Source organism: Patella vulgata, chromosome 5 (genome assembly GCF_932274485.2).
Source record: "Patella vulgata chromosome 5, xgPatVulg1.2, whole genome shotgun sequence".
NCBI lineage: Eukaryota > Metazoa > Mollusca > Gastropoda > Patellidae > Patella > Patella vulgata.
Genome location: NC_065883.2, coordinates 63,179,678 through 63,201,521, shown reverse-complemented (window position 1 = coordinate 63,201,521; position 21,844 = coordinate 63,179,678). Strand labels below are relative to the sequence as shown.

Genomic DNA, 21,844 nt, shown 5'->3' with positions numbered 1-21,844 from the left:
TGGCACAAACACACCCAAATCAAACATGGCGACCTCCATGGAAACCTTTACATTGAACAAACCTTGAACTTTGCAACTCGATTATCAAAAGTAAACATTTTAGCTGGAAAGCGCGAGACTTGGTATTCACCATGGTGTTTTCTATCAAGGAATCTGAAAGGTCCCCAGCTGGGTCAGTATCAGACAGAAAATTTTACCTGGAAAGCACGAGACTTGGTATTAGCGAGGTGTTTTCTATCAAGGAATCTGACAGGTCCCCAGCTGGGTCAGTACCCAATCGAAATTAGTGCCGAAATATGCGGGGTATTATGTATACGTAAAGGGCTTGATAAGATGCCTGAAGTTAAAGCGAGATCAAGCGTTGAGTACTTGATAACTCATGACACAGTAGTCCTTACTTGACACTTCCCAATTCATGTGGAAATTTTCAAAGATTTACGCTTTGTACTGTATAAAATATGACCATGCGATAATCTATGAAGATGTTTTTATTTCTTTAATATCCAAACTATAAGAAGCAATATAATGATGTGTGATTTGCATTTTTCCGAAAATATCAAATTTCTCTCGGCTTAATCCATGCTAATATCTACTCGGATTAATTACTTAACATTTAATTAGGAAAACAAAATCAAAACACCAATGCTAGATAATCTCCCAGCTTCGATTCACAGCAAATAAAGATGGTGGCCGTGTTTTCATTTCACCATCTCTTTGAAAAATACTGAACGGAATTGAACTATTTTTGACTGATTAAACTCACAAAATTGCATTTACAAGGGATTTTATAGCGCTGAAATTACACATAGGGTCTTTAATATATGATCCTGAAAAAGTCAAATTCAGTCTTTATTTTTGTTCCAGTTTTAATTCACTGCGAGAAAATCTAGAAATTTTCTGTTGACTGTCAAATATTTGACACACTGACTGCTTAACACTTGCCAAAACCAAAGCCTCTGTTGGCTAGACAAAAGGTTGGGGTCAAATTGAACACGAACTTCTTAAAAATGATTGATTTCTTGAGATGGAATTCTATTTAACAGATCCCAAAAAACATAAAAATAATATATATTTTTATTTACAAAATTAATAATACAATACAGTAGAAAATAAATATTTTTTTAAAAAAATAACAAATAGTTTTAAAGCTACAAAGCAATTATCAAAGTACTTTGATTGTCAGGAGCTGCTATGGCTTGACGAATATGTCACCGGCTTACTAACCAGGAGGTTCTAGGTTCAATCCAGTTAGATTTATTTCTTAAGGTCACCTCCAGATTTGGTCAAAGGTCAAAAGATGTAAACAGGGCTAGCGCAAAATAACCTCAAAGCTAACCTTGGATCTAGACAATTTGATTGATCAATAAATTCACATGATCTGAACATTGTTTACAAAAAAAATATGTCAAATACTGATGCAATATAACAACATTAGAAATAAAATGCAACTGATATCTGATTCCAATCAGATTAATTTGTCTTAAAGACTGAAAGTTTAACACAACTTTTTGAGACATTGAGAAATAGGATATTGAGCAAAAACAACACATTATTTTAAGTAATGTATGGTGGCTAGCTAGGATCTGTTCACTGTTGTAAAGACTAGTTTCTATACCACTGGCACATTTATCAAGTTCAGGGGTTATTTTTGAGATTTCACAAATTAATTGACTGGGTGGAGCATTTACATTATTATTGAGTATTGACCAATCAAAACATTCTGGAGTCACTCTTGAGTATCACAAACTGTATCACATTAGCTCACCAAGTACAAATTACATGTTTCCATTTATTGGAGGTGGTAAATCAAGAAGACTTGCGAGAGAGCAAGAGAGAAATGGGGTTTAACGTCCACTCCACTCGGGACAAACACATGGTTCAATTTTATTTCAATAATTTGTTTGCGCGTAGGGTTCTTTAGCTGTGGGAGGAAACCGGAGGACCCGGAGAAAAACCACAAGGTTGGACAGGCAACCATACTCCTTGTCACGAAGAAGACTTGTAAAATTGACTGTTTTTATGTATTGGAGGTTGTAAATGAAAACTTTAAACGCAAGATACAAAGTGTAAACTTGGCCCCATAACGTCCAGCCCAGAATCGAGTATCTTTACCAGAATGAGACCATCTTAAATACCGAACACCTTTACCATATTGAGAAATCGGGAAGGCTAACTGCAAAAACAATTCATTTGATATGATAAATTCATGTGTTTCTGATGAGGATCTAGAGAGAGGAGGCATACTGCCTTTTAAGGATACACTCATGTTTGTTTTGTGTGGGCCCCATAAGTATTTTTTTTCAAAATTTAGTATCTTTCTAGGATTGGGCGTTTTTAATTTTCATACTTTTTTTGGAAATAACTACCCGATAATACTTTCGTGAAAGTGTACCTTTCAACAACCCACCAAAATTTCATAAAGTTAGTTTTATAATTGTAATCTCAGAGTGTTATCTAGGTTTTGTTGTAAAAGGGCATAACTCTAAAAGTTACAATTGTAAATCAGCCTAGCAAAAAACAACCTCCAATTCCAATTGTGCTACTATTCGACAACTTCAAAAGAAGCATTTTCGGCTATTAAAATTTTTCTCACCATGCAGAACTCATCATGGAGAGTTGCTTTGGTATCACAAACATTTTCACTCAGACCCCCTCACTCCCATTACTTTGAGGCAGGCCATGCCTCTGTCTTGTGTTTTATTAAGAATTTGTAGACCTACAAAAATTCCTTCAATAACCTATTATATTTATAATAAATTACCTTTTTCCATTTACGGCCAGATGGTATATCTTCATGAATCATGTGTTCATCTATAACTGATTTAGATTTATCTAGTAACTGGATTTTTAACTTATATTCACTGCCACAGTCAAATCTACCACAAAGCCTATAGTTTTAACAATGAAATAATAAAATAGAATCTATGTTGGGGAATGTTTTATTAAACAAGCGGTTGCCATGCAAAAAATGTTTTTCAATATTTTTACCAATTGTGGAACTTTTTCCAACCAATGTGTTTTTGCAAAGTGACCTCATTTACCCCATATATACTCAGCCAAATTAAAAACTTGACACTGATGAATTTCAACAAATTTTGTTTTCTGGTAAGTCAAATAAATTTTAAAGTGCTTCTAACGATAGTAAGTAGTAAGAAGCCTTTAATTTCATAAAATTGTAAAGTCACGTGGATCACGTGACTTTTGAGCATATAAAGATGAAAAACACGTGCAAACACAAACTCGTGAGGTCAATCGATGCAAGTTTGCTTAAACTGAACACGCACACCTAACTTGAACTGGAAAAAACAAATTAAAATTGTTATTTTCATCTTTGTTAGAAAATGCTGCACCTTTCAAATGTAGAACGTCTACGTGCTATAGGTAGGCTCTATGCTGGTCAGTCTGTGGTCACTATTGCAAGAGCCTTAAATTGTTCACGCCAGACAATAATTAATCTTAGAATGAGAGTGCTTCAAACTGGAACCATTGCCGACCGCCCAAGGGCGGGAGCGCCACGTGTGACGTCACTCCAGGAAGATCAAGCAATACGATTACGTCATCTTAGAAACAGATTTGTCACTGCAACCTCCACAAGTTGAGAGATGTTTGGTGGAAGGGTACTGCACAAACTGTTCGAAATCGCTTGCAGGCTGCTGGTCTTCGAGCTCGGAGGCCCTATAATGGACCAATATTGACACCTCTTGTGTGGGCCACAAGACACATAAGATTTACTCAAAGACCAAGGAATTCTGTTGTCTTTAGTGAGGAATCTCGATTCACTTTGAGATTTGCCGATGGCAGGGTCCGAGTGTACCGCAGACGAGGTGAATGTTACGTTCAAGTATGTGTCAGAGAAGTTGATCGATTTGGTGGCGGGAGTGTCATGGTTTGGGGTTCTTTTTGTGCACATGGACGTTCTCCTCTTGTTGTTGTCCAAGGGAACTTAAATGCTGTCCAGTACAGGGATCAGATTTTGCAACCTGTTCTTCTTCCGTTTATGCAGAGACATTGGCCTGGACTAACGTTTCAACAAGACAATGCTCGACCCCATACAGCAATTGGTACCTAGAATTTTTTAAGAAATGCCGGTGTCCAAGTCCTGGATTGGCCGTCACTTAGCCCCGACCTTAATCCTATTGAACACATCTGGGACGAACTGGGTCGACGTGTTCGTCAGCACGTGAATCCACAACTGAAGTTGCAGGACCTTCAACATGCTCTTGCTGAGCAGTGGCGACGCCCTCCTCGGGTAGTGTTTACTAATGTTCTGAGATCCATGAGAAGACGTTGTGTGGCAGACGCTATAGGAGGCCACAAACGTTACTAAACACTTTATTCTGATTGTTCTCCAAGTCTGGGAATTTCATTTTGGGGGGTACTGTGACATCATGAACGTTATCAATGTCAAGGACATTCGGCGAGACGTATTCTTGCTTTCTGTTGATGTCAAGGTCGTCTGTGCACAACATAACACTAAAATAGTTGCCTTAAACCAAATATTAAAAATCTAGTCCCCAAAATCCCGAGTGATAAGTTTTTAATTTGGCTGAGTATATATGCCAAAATTACACGAGAGACAATGTACCTTTCAAAACTTTTTGGGCTGGGGGGAGATGTCAAATGTAGACCTATACTGCACATGAACTTGAAGATCAGTCATCTTGTACATAGTTAAAAGAGGGCTTTTGCATTACGCTGTGAAACAGATTATTAAGAATAACATTAAGCCATTTAAAGAGAGAGTGAGAGAGAAACGAAGTTAACGTCCACTCGAAACAAACTAGGTCATTTCAGGACTATCATATGGTACAATTTTATTTCAATAACTCACATATGGATCTTGAACAGTTGGAGGAACATAGAGAAAAGCCACAAGGTGAGGCAGATGACCTTATTCTTTGCCATGTACAAGTGTGGGATCGAAATCGTGTAACATTTGACAGACAATGACAGACAATATGATCTAAAGCGTAAACACATAAGATCATCTGACCACCCAACCCCCCTCGTCATATAACCAGCGGCTGCCAGGCAGTATACGCCCACATTTTCGAGAGATGGATAGAAAACAAGCTAAACAAAAGTGATTTTTCCTACAATCAAGGGCCATAATTCAGGAAATTACAATTCGATATGCGCAAATATCGAAAGGAACCAAGATCTTTGAGTTATAAACTTACATTTCAAGTTTCAACAAAATCAGATAAAAATTGTGACCTCTATAGGGTCCACAACCTTAATATACCATATTTTTACGCTATTTGAGAACGAGGGGCGGCCATTTTGTCTGTCAGTTTTGGGCCAATTTTCACGAAATTCGAAGTCAGTCGTCCTTAGGGTGTAACGGGGATATAATAATACGTTTTTTTAAATCGGATAAAAATTATGACCTCTATAGGGTCCACAAGCTAAAAAAGTGATTTTTCGTACAATCAGGAGCTATAATTCAGGAAGTTACGGTCAGATATGTGCGAATATCGAAAGGAACCGAGATCTTTGGGTTATAAACTTACATTTCAAGTTTCAACAAAATCGGATAAAAATTGTGACCTCTATAGGGTCCACAACCTTGATATACCATATTTTTACGCTATTTGAGAACGAAAGGCGGCCATTTTGTCTATCAGTTTTGGGCCGATTTTCACGAAATTCAAACTCAACCGTCCTTAGGGTTTAATGGTGATATAATAAAACGTTTTTTTTAAATCGGATAAAAATTATGACCTCTATATGGTCCACAAGCTAAAAACGCGATTTGTCATACAATAAGGGGCCATAATTCATGAAGTTACGGTCCGATGTGCGCGAATATCGAATGGAACCGAGATATTTGTGTTATAAACTAACATTTCAAGTTTCAACAAAATCGGATAAAAATTGTGACCTCTATAGGGTCCACAACCTTGATATACCATATTTTAACGCTATTTGTGAACGAAGGGCGGCCATTTTGTCTGTCAGTTTTGGGCCGATTTTCACGAAATTCGAACTCAGCCGTCCTTAGGGTGTAACGGTGATATATTAACACGTTTTTTTAAATCAAATAAAAATTATGACCTCTATAAGGTCCACAAGCCAAAAAACGCGTTTTTGCGTACAATCAGGGGCCATAATTCATGAAGTTACGGTCCGACATGCGCGAATATCGAAAGGAACCGAGATCTTTGTGTTATAAACTTACATGTAAAGTTTCAACAAAATCGGATAAAAATTGTGACCTCTATAGGGTCCACAACCTTGATATACCATATTTTTTCGCTATTTGAGAACGAACGGCGGCCATTTTGTCTGTCAGTTTTGGGCCGATTTTCACGAAATTCGAACTCGACCGTCCTTAGGGTTTAACGGTGATATAATAATACGTTTTTTTAAATCGGATAACAATTATGACCTCTATAGGGTCCACAAGCCAAAAAACGTGTTTTTACGTACAATCAGGGGCCATAATTCAGGAAATTACGGTCCAATATGTGCGAATATCGAAAGGAACCAAGATCTTTGGGTTATAAACTTACATTTCAAGTTTCAACAAAATCGGATAAAAATTGTGACCTCTACAGTGTTCACAAGCCAAAAACGTGATTTTTCGTACAATCAGGGGCCATAATTCATGAAGTCACGGTCCGATAGATGCCAATATCGAAAGGAACTGAGATCTTAGGGTGATAAACCTATATTTCAAGTTTCATTGAAATCGGATAAAAATTGTGACCTGTAGACTGTTCACAAACAATTGTGGACGGACGGATGCGACGACAATATACGTCCACATGAAAATGTGAGCGTATAAAAACAGAGATATAACCTACCAAACTGATACAAGTATATCTGGTTGATACATGTCCATCAAAACAGCAAAATCTGACTCCATTAAATTTACTACTTGAGATTTTTTACACCATTGATAAGATGTTACCCAGTTCTTTATAACTAGAAAAAATATCAAAGAAAACTGTTATTAAACACAACCAGCGGTTGCCATGCAAGATACGCCCACATTTTGCAAGAGATGGAGAGAGAACAAGCTAAAATTAAAAAACATGATTTTTCATACAATCAGGGTCCATAAGCTAATCCAGGAAGTTATGGTTTGAAATACACGAAGATCTAAAGGGAATGAGGTCTTTGGGATATAAACAACATTAGGGTGTAACAGATAAAAATTGTGACCACTAGCGGGACCACAAGCTAAAAACGTGATTTTTCATACAATCAAGGGCTATAATTCAGGAAGTTACAAGATCTGATATGCGAGAATATCCAAAGGAACCAAGATCTTTGGGTTACAAACATGTATTGCTACTTTCATAAACCTTGATATACCATATATTTACACTATTTACGTACGAGGGGAGGCATTTTGTGCAGCAGTTTTGGTACAACTTTCACGAAATTCAAACTCAACCATCATTAGGGTGTAATGGTGATATATTCAAAAGGATTTTTAAATTGGAAAAAATTGTTACCTCTAGAGTGACCACAAGCTAAAAACGTGATTTTTCGTACAATCAGGGGCCATAATTCAGGAAGTTACGATCCGATATGTGCAAATATCGAAAGGAACCAAGATCTTTGGGTTATAAACATGCATTTCAAGTTTCATCAAAAGCAGACGAAAATCAATGAAGTTTTGATCCGATACCGAAAGTAACCAAGATCTTTTGGAGATAAACCTATATTTCAAGTTTTGTCAAAATCGGATAAGAATTGTTACTTGTAGAGTGTCCACAAACAAATTGTGGAAGGACAGATGGTCGGACGGTCAGGGGCGACAACAACATACGTCCTAATGAAAATGTGGGCGTATAGAAATACTTCATTGTAAATCTTCATATTTTCAGATGTGAAAAGTAGTCGTTCATTGACTGCTGTGGATATTTCCATCTGAAATATGATGAGTAGTTCTAGTGACCTATGATCACAACTGACATTAAAAAAATGTTTTGACAAACACCAAGTTTTGACATAATTAATAATAGGCCTAATTATACTCACTTGGTTCACCAGATTCTTCAAAAGCTTTAGGTGGTATCGGACTAGCACCTCGAGGTGATACTTCAACATGAAAACCATCGCCTCCATCTTTATCTATAGTCCAGTGTTCAAACTTCTCTGGAATTCAAAACAATTTTTAATTTTGGATGTTTAGGCCTGAAACTATACAACATGATGCCACTCCGTCCTGCACCACTGACAATCCAGAGGAACTTTCTAAGCCAACATGGGGATCTAACCCTAGACCACCTGGTTAATAGGTACTATACACGCCAAGCCACGCGTAGAGAGAGAGTGAGAGCAACCGAATTGGATAGCACTTTGGACTACATACAACTCCAGTTGTTTTAAAATGATTGAACCAGCGGCTGCCAGACAGGATGCGCCCACATTTTGCAAGAGATGGATAGAGAACAAGCTAAACAAAAAGACTTTTTTTCGACAATCAAGTGCCATAATTCAGGAAGTTACGATCTGATATGCGCAAAAATAGACAGGAACTAAGATCTTTTGATTATAAACATATATTTCAAGTTTCATCAAAATCGGAACAAAATTGTGACTTCTAGAGGGTCCACAACCCTGATATACCATATATTTACACTATCTGCGTCCGAGGGGTGGCCATTTTGTCCAGCAGTTTTGGTACGATTTTCAAGAAATTTGAACTCAACCATCATTAGGGTGTAACGGTGATATATTCAAGCGTTTTTTTATAAATCAGATAAAAATTGTGACCTCTTGAGCGACCACAAGCTAAAAACATGATATTTCGTACAATCAAGGGCCACAATTCAGGAAGTTATGGTCGGAACATGCACAAATATTGACAGGAACCAAGATCTTTGGGTAATTAATATGTATTTCAAGTTTCATCAAAATTGAAGCAAAATTGTGGCCTCTAGGGGGTCCACAATCTCGATATACTATTTGTGTAAGAGGAGCAGCCATTTTGTCCGGCAATTTCGGTTCGATTTTCACGAAATTCAAACTCAGCCCTGATTAGGGTGTAACGGTAATATTATATTCAAATGGTTTGTTAAATTGGATAAAAATTGTTTTTTCGTACAATCAAAGGCCATAATTCAGGAAGTTACGATCCGATATGCACAAATTTTGAAAGGAACCAATATCTTTGGGTTATAAACATGTATTTTAAGTTTCATCAAAATTGGATCAAAATTATGACCTCTAGAGGGTCCACAACCTTGATATACCATATTTTTACATTATTTGCATACATGGGGCGGTCATTTTGTCCGGCAGTTTTGGTCCGATTTTCACGAAATTCAAACTCAAGCCTCATTACAGTGTAACGATGATATTTTCAAACGTTTTTTTAAATCGGATAACAATTGTGACCTCTAGAGGGACCACAAGCTAAAAACGCAATTTTTCGTACAATCAGAGGCCATAATTCAGGAAGTTACGATCTGATATACGCAAATATCGAAAGAAACCAAGATCTTCGGGTTACAAACATGCATTTCAAGTTTCATCAAAATCGAATAAGAATTGTGACCTGTAGAGTGTCCACAAACAAATTTTGGACGGACAGACAGGGGCGACGACAATATACGTCCACATGAAAATGTGGGCGTATAAAAACCGAGTAATTGGTTTTATATTCCTCAAAGTGATTTGAAATAATCACAAAATGAAATCTAACCTATGGCACAACAATTCTTGATAAACTAACTTGTATTTCATACAATATTATGTAATAAGTTTTATATTTTTCAAAGTGATTTAAATTACAACAAAATGAAATCTAACCTGTGGCACAACAATTCTTGATAAGATTCTGTCCATATGTTTCATTAAAGTAAAGTTCCTTGTACGTGTCTGGAATTGGATGTAAGACATTTTGTGTGGAGATGCCACCATTTCGACACTTCATTTCCCACAACATGTTCTGTTGAACAAATCCATTAAATCTTTTATCAACGAGAGGTATATTGGTTATTAAATCACGTAGAGGAAGATGGGACAAAATCTGGATCAATATATCATCATTCAGTTCAACATATTTATTTGTTACTGGTGACGTCTGCCCACATGTCCTGAAACAATGATCCAACATTACATTTGTTAGTATTGTCCTATCTGTTATGAATACTTGGATTCTGGCATATCTGTATCCTGAATGTAGATAACCAGAACTTTTGCATGCCATTTTTTGGTCAACTTATTTCTTATATCAAGAAATCTAAGTTTGATATCAAAATTCATGGTCATCGATAATTCGCGTGGTTTTTTTTGTTATCAATAATTCTAATATGTATGATATCAGTGAGTCATATACATATTTGTGATTTCAAAAACTTGTTTCAATAAATTTTACTTGATTGCCAGGCAACGAAATATGCGCCCACAGCAGCTAAGTCGGCCGAGCAGTCAACAAGAGTTGTCGTATATTTCTTCTATTGTCGGTAATGAAACATTTATAATACACTAAAATCTGATTAAGAATAACAACTCATTAAGTAATTGCTAACGTTTAGTATACGAAACATTTAATATCATGGATTTAGTTGTTCAAGTTATCAAAATTCATTCTGGGGGTATAAAAATGAAGCCTAATATTAGTGGTAAACAGAATTTAAATGAATCTGATGTATAAAACTTCACTACAAAGGTCCTATCTGAATTCTAATTTAAATTTTGACTGTTTAAAGTTTACATTGTTTTGTAGTCTTTGTTGCATTGTAGGCCTACTGATTTCACACTATAATCTTTAATCGACACGCCAAGACTACGCAGGGTCACGGTTAGTTACTATACTTGTAACGTTAAACTGTGTGTTTAACATTACAATTGATACAGTCTAAGACTCCTTACGCAAGTTCAAATAGGTTCAAACGCACAATTGTCAACACATATCATTACAGTTTGGATTGGAATAAGTAATTCTATGACAAATAGTGAAGACTGGACCACTAAAATAGTTACTGAACAGTTTTTCTTTGTGGTTATGCGTTCTACATTTGCATAGCAATGTCTCTTGTAATGACGTATTACGCAAGCTGCAATGACTCCGGCCAGTTGAAATTTCGCGTAGCAGTTGGGTTTCATCAAATCATATAAATATGTGGTAAGGCTTCACCTTTATTTCAATGGGAATTGATTTATTTTATGTTAAGCTATGTGCAGTACTGTTTTGGGTCAGTTTATGTGTAAATTAAGGGAGCTATAGGCCAGTAACCTTTTTGTAGTCGTTTGACTAAAAAACTTGTGCAAAGGAGCTCTGTAGGATGAGCCACTACTGTGACTGGAGTAAGGCAGAAGACATCAGTAGTGGAACCATTTCTAGGTCATAGTGGGTAAGATGCTGGCTCGCTAGCCTGGTACCGGTGTTCGATCCCTGCATTGGCCAAGCAAGTTCATCAAGATTTTCCACGAGGTTCCCCCTTGTCAGTGATGCAGGATGGAGAGCCTGACAAGGACAGCTGTCTAGTTGTTCGGATGGGACGAAAATTCGAGATCCTGTATACACACTGGCATGCACCTAAAAGATCCCTTGACAATTGGAATTCGATAAAAGCATATAGGCCCTAGTGCCGCTGTTCGGGCAAAATTTCCAGCATAGGCCTACTCATAGTAGTCATAGCACAGTTCAGAGCAGAACAGTAGGACGTTAAAACCCATTTCATTTCCAAGACCACGCCAGGTGTCCCTCCTATTAAACAAAATTTGCATCCACCAAAAGGCCTATGGGTAGGGCTAAATCTATTTGTTAAGGCTAGCTCATTTTTTTTCAAGGTGGGTGAGATGCAAATAAGGTTTGGGCACCTGATTGTTGGCGAGATTGTAGGTTAGGATAAGGGTAAGCATTGGGGTTAGATCCAAAGTTAGGGTTGGGATTAGCGCTAGCCCTATTTATATCTCGTGATCTATGACGAAAAATTGAGCTGGCCTTATCATTTAGCACTCATCCTACTGGTAGGCTACTTCTATTTTTAGTAACTGGCCAACTTCCTCACAAACAAGCACAGAACTGCAGTTACCGGTACTCATTTCAGTTACTCATAGTCATACGTACTTGGGAGCGCTGGACATATTGTATACAACAACTAGGCAATTAGCCAGATGCTTGTTCTTCTGTCAGCATTAATTATTCACAAAACATGTCTTCTAAATCTATTAAATATCAGGGATCATTCAGTGATAATCTTCCGCGATTCCGAGAACCATAAATAATGGGAGACAACTTCCGTTAATAATGGAGAAAAAAATGGGTAAGTAGGACAAGGACCACTGCTTTAAAGTATAATATTATACTCTTCATAAAAAAAATAGGGGATATTCAGAAACAATACAAAACTGTGGAAACGCACTGCTGTTTTTATTAGAGGTAACCAGTGTATGTTAATAACAGGCCAATTGCCAACAAATGAACATAAACAGTTCATGGGCGGCATATCTGACGGCCCCCATTTTACTCGCAAATACACCGTCAAAAGTGAAAATGGACGTTTTTGATTTGTGCCTTAATAATGAGTAATTGCTCCACTAATCCTCAGATATTCAGCAATTCGTCATGGCATGCTCCTAATCAACCATCCAATCACGATTTGGGACAATCTGACCCACTTCTCTTGCAGTGCCACAGTCATTTCTTGCAGTGTTGTCGGTTGACGTTGACGTCGACGAACACGTCTCCCGATCAAATTAAACTTACACACTAAAGCAAAGATACACACTAAACAGTAAATCTTATGCAAGAACCGATAGGAAAGCAAACATGGATAGATAAACCAGCACGCGGCAGTTTTCATCAACCCTTCCTTGAGGTGACAAATTTGACAATGAACCCCTCCCACGTGTATGGCGCTAAATTGCGTGTCGCATGTAGGCCTACATCTCAGTAATTCTGTTGAGGCGATAAGTTCTTCATCTGTGAACATACTCTCAAAGCATGTCAAGTGTTCATACTCCATGACTATTTATCATATCAAAACCTGTATAGGTATTTGCATTTCAATATCCCCTACTTTTTTTGAAGAATATATATTAAAAGGCCCAGACGTGTGGTGGCTGAAAGCGTCCATTTCGATCGGCGGGTTTCTAGATACAACGCGAGAGTCGCCGTTAAGCCACGCGACGAAAAAGTCGCCGAAAAAATCGCTTTTTCGTCGCTCTGGCTTAACGGCGACTCTCGCCTCGGAAGTTTATAGTTAGTTACATGCGCAATGGCTACATTCTACGCACACAGATCACCAAATTAACTATTCAAAAAAAGTAGGGGATATTTGATTTTTAAGTGTTATTAAAGTCACCTAATGAAACTGACGAAGAAACAAATGACAAAATGAAATGAAGTTCACATTCATCGATTTATTCCAAATGATCGTTAGACTAAGTAAGGCACAGACTGACCATTTTAAGGGTAAAATGATACCCGGGGTCAAACAGCAAAGTTACCACAGCATCATAACCAAGTCAGTAACGGGTAAATCCTCCTCTGTTTGCCAAACAAGCATTGATTCGACGTGGCATACTCCTAATGAGACGTCTAAGGTCATTTTGGTCCAGATTGTCCCATTCCTGTTGCAACGCAGCAGCAAGTTCTTGGACATTGGCAGGACGTTGTTGACGTTGACGTAACCTCTGTCCAAGCATGTCCCAGACATGCTCGATGGGGGAGAGGTCGGGACTCAGTGCTGGCCAAGGTAATGTGGTGATGTTCTGTTGTTGGAGGTAACCTGTAACGATCCTGGCCCTGTGACATCTTGCGTTGTCATCCTGGAAGATGAAACGGCGGCCATGACGTCGTGCGAACGGCACAACATGGACTGCCAAGATGTTGTCCCGGTAGTACTGGCCTGTAACACGCCCTGCAACAACATGTAAAGCCGTTCTTCCAGCAACAGTGATGCCTCCCCACACCATAACAGAACCACCCTCAAATCGATCATGTCTGATGACGTTAACGTCTTGGAAGCGCTCGTTTCGACGACGCCACACCCTCCTACGTCTGTCCAAAAAATCAACAGTGAACCTTGACTCATCTGAAAACATCACATTGCTCCAGCGTCGATTATCCCAGTGTTGACGATCCCTACACCAACGACGTCTTGCCTGAATGTGATGATCTCTCAAACAAGGGATCACGCGAGGACGTCGGGCGCGAAGGTGACCCCTATGCAGTCGATTCCGAATCGTCTGGCCACTCACTCTCACACCAGTGTCTGTTTGAAGACGAGCGCTGATCTGATTTGCTGTGATGACACGATTTCTCAAGGCCAAGGTACGGATAAATCGATCCTGGGCTTGAGTTGTCGCCCTTGGTCGACCTGAGCGTGGTCTGTCCTGTACAGATTGTGTATCACGGTATCTGGACCATAGCCTGCTTATGACAGCCTGAGAAACATTCATCGTCCGCGCCACAACCGCCTGTGTTGTGCCGATCTGTAGCATGCCAAGGGCACGTAACCTTTCATTTTGGGTAAGCCGACGCATATCAAAATTTGTTTTCTGGTCACTAAAACAATTAAACTGATGTTTCCACCCTGGAATTCAATGTCACAATGACTGTAACATTCAAAGTCAGAGTCGTGCAAATCTTGGGTTGGACCCCCATGATGATCCCAAGCATCACCTGCATTCCATGCGGTAGCTATTGGTGCGTTTGGGCGTCACATGTAACTGGAAATGTTTCTTCTGTTAGGTTCTATAGTGACTTTTTTCGTAGTCATTTGCATATTTTAGTATTATGCCCCCAAAATCAAATATCCCCTACTTTTTTTGAATAGTATATTTCGACGCCGTCACCCACCAATGTAGGGCGACGGCTATTCGGGGTTGGCGGCTACACTAGGTCTGCCCCGAGTCTGAAATTTGGGGAATAGGGGTAGCTCGGACCGGGGAGTAACATAGGCCAGGTGGCGTTAGTCTACCACTTCCGGTTTCGGAGTTATGACCCCCGAGCGAAGTCTGTCTGTTCGGGGTTGGCGGCTACACTAGGTCTGCCCCGAGTCTGAAATTTGGGGTATAGGGGTAGCTCGGATCGGGGAGTAACATAGGCAGGTGGCGTTAGTCTACCACTTCCGGTTTCGGAGTTATGCCCCCCGAGCGAAGCCGGTTTGTTCGGGTTTGGCAGCTACACTAGGTCTAAAATTTGGGGTATAGGGGTATCTCGGACCGGGGAGTAACATAGGCCAGGTGGCGTTAGTCTACTACTTCCGGTTTCGGAGTTATGACCCCCGAGCGAAGCCGGGTATCCTGCTAGTACTTGCATAAACAGGGCTGGGTTTCGACATAGAAATTAAACATACATTACGCAAGAGCTAAATCTGATTATTGCAAGTCTTTATTTAGGCTTCAGATGTCATAGGAATTGTAAATTAGATCTTTATTTACACAACAAGCAGAAAATCAACTCTGTAGACCCACGGATGGCTTGGATGGCTTGGATTCGCTTGGATTTAAACAGGATTTCATTGATTGGTTAAATTTTTAAATGGCGTCGTAAGCTGAGATTAACCGTTACGTTGACGTCATACTCTGGGAAATTTTAGATCGAGGCTGAATGATAGAGTGATTGAAAACGTTACTTGATAATCGAGATTATGTAGGTGGAGTTAACGCCTGTCATTCAAACGGCCTGCATTCTCGTAGACGGTGAAGAGGGATTGTGTAAATAAAGATCTAATTTATAATTTCTTTGACATCTGAAGCCTAAATAAAGACTTGCAATAATCAGATTTAGCTCTTGCATAATGTATGTTTAAATTACACGACAAACAAAATAGCCACCTACGCCCTCATCATGGAGATGTATATGTATAGGATATTAACCTACCTGAGGTTGATATGGTAGAGAACGCGCGGGATATCCGACATATACAACGCCATTTCACCCTTAAATTTAATGGGCTCTTCCATTAAAAGGCAACAATGATTGGATAATTGCTCGATAGTTTCCGCCAAATAGCGAAAATTACCGAAGTAATCACGTGTAATTACGTGCATGTTTTTGTTTATACGTCGCCATTTTGGACTATTGTCGTATTGAATTGAAAGCAAAAACAAAATGGATAGTAATACGAAGTCAGACGAATAATCAATCCTTTTTAGCCAACATATTGACGATGGAATAGATGTGAATGCAAATATCGACGAGGATCTATCCAAAGCCTGCAGAAAATATGGACCAAAAGGCATTCTTTTCCAAGAATTCTGACAGTGAACCATGATTGAAGTAGCAATGCAAAAGCTTTTTTATATTTTTGAATCGGACTAAAACTGAATATCTACTAGCATTCCAGCCCCCTTCCCATTTAAGAAACCAAAAAATATTTAAAAATCGGTTAAGAAATAAATAAGTTGTTGCACTTTTAAGACCCCAAATTGATGGATGTCAGTATACACTTTTTTTTAAAATATGCCAAAAAAGTGACCGAAGACCATTTCTCAGCAACTATTGAAGATATTGGCATCAAATTATCAGGAAATATCCTGATATAATTTATTTGTTTTGATATGGGGTCTGCAACATGGATTAAAAAAAAACAAATTTGGTTAATTTGCGTTGAAGACTTTTTTAAGATAGAATTCACATATGATGGACCTCAAATTTTGGGTATTGCTTTATGCCGGCAGAATGAATCCAACTTCCTAGTATAGACTGCTCCTCGATTTGTAGGTATCTAGGGATCTTTATTGTTCGCCGCTAATCCGTACATACGACCTTGTTTTTCATTCAACTTGTCAGGTTCTCTGATCCGCAAAACAAAGTGAATTCTGGGGATGGAGCACTGGACATCCCATACTCATCCAGCCCATTCTCTTTTCCGGCAACAGGGAGCCACAGTAGCTCAGTGGGTAGGACATTGGCTCACTCAACTTGATGTGCCGTGTTCAATTCCTGCATTAGCCGAGCAAGTTCATTGTGTTATACACACCAGCCTCCCCCCAGATGTACGACGGTTGACCTAGCAAGTGACAAAATAGTCATTCGGATAGAATAAAAAAACTGATGTCCCATGTGCGCATAAAAGAAACCTCGACAGTTGAAATTCGAAATAAGAGTAGGCTGTTGCGCCGCTGTTTTGGCAAAGTTTCCCCTCATAGCACACTACAATGGCGTGTTCCCCCTACCCACGCCCCCGCCCTCTTCATAAGCCAAGTAGGAGTAGAACATTAAACCCCATTTCATTTTCTTGTATCAGATTCCATATGGCTGTCATTTGATCACCAACAAAAGAGAAAGTTATCCAAGAGATAATTTTTAAAAAAATTTAATTTTAAGGAAGTGTTATTAGAATCAATAAAATATTGTAACAATACAAGAGAAACCGTGCAGAAGACTTTATACTCCTAAAAAGTGCACTTGAAAATCGTGCCTCAGAATCAGCCCACTGTTAGCAAAAGGGAAACTTGGTTTGACACGTTCACAATAACAAGAAAGCTGCTGTGGTCTGCACCCACATCGGTGGAGTTATCTTTTCTTTTCTTCCACATGATTTGTTTTCCCAAGCTCTGGCACTAGTTCCAACGGTTGGTGAATGAAATACAGGTCAATATAACTAGAAAAGGGGTCATTTTATGAGAAAATACGTTTACTTCCAGTGACGAGCGTCGTTTTTGCCTTTTTCTGATAATTTTATTTTTTCAAAATATAAAAAATCAGTCGTAAATACGTTTCTGAATGTCCAAACCACGCTCGACATAAACTCTGTTTTCTCCTCTTCACGAAAAGTAAAGGGTCATCGGTGTTCGTGGTCATACACCTTCCCGAAGTCGCGGAACAAAAACGGCAGATTTTACGGTCAGATTTTTTGACAGTGATAAAAAAATAGTATCAGTGGCGCCCATAGCGAGCTTTTGCATTGCTAATTGAAGGTTTTCGGTATGTTCAGAGAAGGATTTGACCGACTGTTTTAAGTGGACTGTACGTCATCAGCGGTTGATATGAGCCGAATATATTGACCTGAGATGACGTCATTAGCGGTTGATATGAAATATCAACCTGTCATGACGTCTTCAGTGGTTGATATGAACGAATATATCAACCTATGATGATGTCATGACCGGTTGTTATGAGATATAACTGCTATGGACATCAAAGTAAAAACTACCGCCAGTTGTATATCAAAACATACACACTAATGGCCTTCATAAAAATTCGGAGGCAAGTCGGGGTTGGGGGTCTAACACATGCGGCATCGATAGAAGAGGGTCGCCTTTCCTTTACCCCCCCCCCCCCACACACACACATACACACACAAACCACGCCCATCTACACACTAAATGTAAGTATAGAAATTCCACACATCACTCTGTTATTGTTGGTTTGGGTGATATAGCGCCACCAAACACCATTGACACCCCGATCTTTCAAAATCTTGTCGGGGAGGACCAGCCAGTAGTCGCACTCTCACTCAGACATGAGGGTAAAAAGAGCTCCTGTAAACTTTTGTGAAGAATCTACAACCTCAGCAGCATGCGACGACTCACGACAGTTCAGAGGAACCAAGCGCTTGGAAGCCCCGACGCAGGCCAGACTGCCCTAGCCGTTGTCAATCGCTTCCAGGTCAATGTTCGGACCATCTACAGGCTACAGCAACGCTTTCGGGTCACCAACACCCCGGATGATCACCCCCAAACTGGTAGACCAAGGGTTACCACAAGGCGACAAGACCGCCATTTTGTGTGACAGCACGTGCAGAATCCCTTCACACAGGCATCTGGGACAGCACGTCAGACAGTGGGAACACACGGAAGACCCATCTGTACCGATATAGTGCGCCGACGTCTCACCAGAGAGAACACCCATTGCCCATTGCCGTAGACCTTACCGTGGACCGATCCTCACCCCACGCCGCCATCGAAGTGAACGTCTACGGTTTGACCAACAACACCAGAACTGGCGACACAGGCAATGGAGAACTGTTCTGTTCACAGGTGAAAGTCGGTATTGCGTATCAACTACAGATGGCAGGACCAGAATATCGCGTCGACGTGGCCAGCGTTATTCTGACCAATATGTCATGGAACGAGACTCATGTGGAGGTCAAAGCATAATGGTTTTGAATGGAATCGCCCTGAACCAAAGAGTGGGTCCTGTGGCGTTCCAAAATCTTGATCCAGGGAGTGGAGGCGGCATCACAGCTGCGCGCTACATCGATCAAGCTCTCAGAAGCCACGTCATACCACATTTCTCACGTCATCGAAACAACGTTTTCCAGCACGACAACGCCCGTGCCCACACCGCCAGAGTTACTTGGGACGTTCTACAGCAGAACCGTGTCAACGTTATGCACTGGCCAGCCAGTTGGTGCGGACTTCGACCCGATTAAACATCTTTGGGATGAAATTCATGGGAGACTTAATAACGTCGTACCGAGACCAAACACAGCCGATGGATTACGCCAGGCTTTTCTGAGAGTGTGGTTCCAGGTGTCGATGGCGTTCATCAATCGTCTGGTTCACTCCATGTACAGCCGCTGCGCTGCTGTTATTGACATACTGATGTATAGAATGTGTACAGACTCTAAACCTTCTCGTAATGTCTTGGAATTGTGATGAATTAATCACTAATGTGTCAACATATTGTTCACAAAAAATTGCTTTGATTCATTTAGTAAGTCGTTTTCTAGACTGATTTGATTAAAGTGCCTCTCTGATTTTGAAATCGTACTGACATTATTTTTGCTGTTTAGTATATTAGCGTAATTTTACTTATCCGCTCTCTAGATGCCACCATTTATCAAACCTTAGGATAATGATTCTCATTGAGAAGACAATTGCATTTCGGCATAATTGCATTTGTTCACACTTGAATCTTATGAGCTACGGCCTACTCTCCTACTCTCAAAGGATCTTTTACGTGCACGTCAATGTGTGCACGGGACCTTGGTTTTTTGTGCCATCCGAACGACTAGTCAGCTGTCCTTTTCAAACCCTCCGTCCTGCATCACTGACAAGGGGGAACCACGCCGGAAAATCTGAATGAACTTTCTAGGCCAATGCAGGGATCGAACACCCATTTAGCCACCGTGACTCCCACAAATAAATGACATTTTTCTTTTAAAATTAAAAAATAATTATAATAATATACGTACTTTTCAAGATACCACTGTTAAGTGTTTATTGTGTTACGTTAAATATTAAATTATTCATATGGGGTTTAAGAGACGTTTTGTAATTAATTCGAAGAAGAAGTGTGGTCATGTGTGTTAAAATCCCAGCCGTATGGAACATGATAGCCCCCATATCAGCGAGTCGATACATGATAAATCGAGTGTCGCATGCTTCCATAGCTCCCCACACACACTGCTGAAAGACCAGTGGCGTACCCAGGGCCTCTCTAAGTAACAGTGTAAAAGAAATCAACGTGTAGATTCGAGCTAATGTCCGTGTAATGTAGCTCAGGAAATTGAATGTTATATCGGAGTTCAAATCAGCGCCACAAATCTCTATTGACACCTGATGTTTCAAAATTGTCCTGCATCCGCACCCCCGGGCACCCACAAACCCACTCGGACAGAGGAAAAAGACGTTCGTACCCACCTCAAAGAAAATTTCACTGAAAGACTCTCAGCTGAATGTGTTTCAAAGAATATCTAAAGTAAAAAGATGTACGATATTTAGTATTCTCAAAATGATCTTTTTAGAGTCGATTGGATGTTGAAAACAAATTATTGGGAAATCGAAATGAAAGTGAGTTGACCGTTTAGCGCTGCTGTCCGGACACAACTTCCCTTACAGCATACTTCAAGGGCGCATAAATATGTAATACGTTAAACATCATCTCATTGTTTAGTTTGTGTAAACTAAACTGCAGCACACTGCAAGGGCGCATATCCGTCATCATTAACCCGGTTGATGTAAATGTGTAATACGTTAAACATCATCTCATTGCTTAGTTTGTGTAAACTAAACTGGGTTCTTATGACGGGGGATTTGAGTCAAAAGTCAGTGCTATGTTGTTAGTGCTTTTACATCTACAATGTTGCAAATGTTGAATGTAATGTGTGAATTGGAGGACGTTAAATTTAACAAAATATTGTAATACTGAAAAATACATCGTGTAAATTGACATCTACGTTTTGTCATTAAACATTTCACATTAGACATTTCAAAATTTCCACAACACGCCTATAACTCCATCTACCCAGATCTTTAAACACTGAACTCTCACATCTTCTCATATGACACGCGCACTATGTATTGTACCGTTCAACATTTCACTTTTACATCGTAACACAGAACTCACGACATGAAATTAGCCAGTATGCAAATACGTTCAGACGGTACCTATTTTTAATCACGTGACATCTCGCGTGAAGAAAACATAATTTTCAAGCAGGGAATTTCCCCCGGCATGAGACCTGCAACCGGGTGTTGATTTCATGATTTTTTTTCTACATAAAGAAAGAAAAGTAAAATATCTTGGCTTCCACATATAACACAAGATATTGTTCGTAGAATTCATAGACTTTCCTACGAAGAATTTACTCTGAAGTCGCAAGGGTTTTGTGTGAACGTGTGCGACAGTCCATGAGCAATGTGGACATAGAAAGTTGCCACAACAACCATCCTGCCCTTCATGAGAAGTATACATAATACAAAATATAATAGCTTAACAAATAAAAGGAGAAGAATGAACAATGGCCCATGGATGGATATTATATAATTTATAAACAGGATAGCATTATAATGCAAAAGATGACAGCACCAAAAAGAGACAGTCATACAGCTTAGATCTCGCGTGATTAAAAATAGGTACCGTGTGAACTAATTTGCATACTGGCTAATTTCATTACTTGTCCTGTGTTACGATACACAAGACATATGTCGAAGGGTACAATACATAGGGCGAGTGTCAAATGAGAAGATGTCA

At 39.5% G+C, this 21,844-nt stretch overlaps 1 protein-coding gene across 1 annotated transcript; it reads right to left on the bottom strand.

Moving 5' to 3' along the window:
- Nucleotides 1-1,060: 1,060 nt before the first annotated feature.
- On the bottom strand, nucleotides 1,061-12,205 carry LOC126820580 (F-box only protein 44). Its single transcript, XM_050548628.2, has 6 exons — nucleotides 12,038-12,205; nucleotides 9,772-10,058; nucleotides 7,996-8,112; nucleotides 6,810-6,930; nucleotides 2,762-2,888; nucleotides 1,061-2,173 (listed from the first exon to the last, which is right to left on the bottom strand). Exons 1-6 carry the CDS (start codon nucleotides 12,052-12,054, stop codon nucleotides 2,018-2,020), a joined length of 825 nt encoding a protein of 274 aa, XP_050404585.1. The 5' UTR covers nucleotides 12,055-12,205; the 3' UTR covers nucleotides 1,061-2,017.
- Between the last annotated feature and the right edge of the window lie 9,639 nt (nucleotides 12,206-21,844).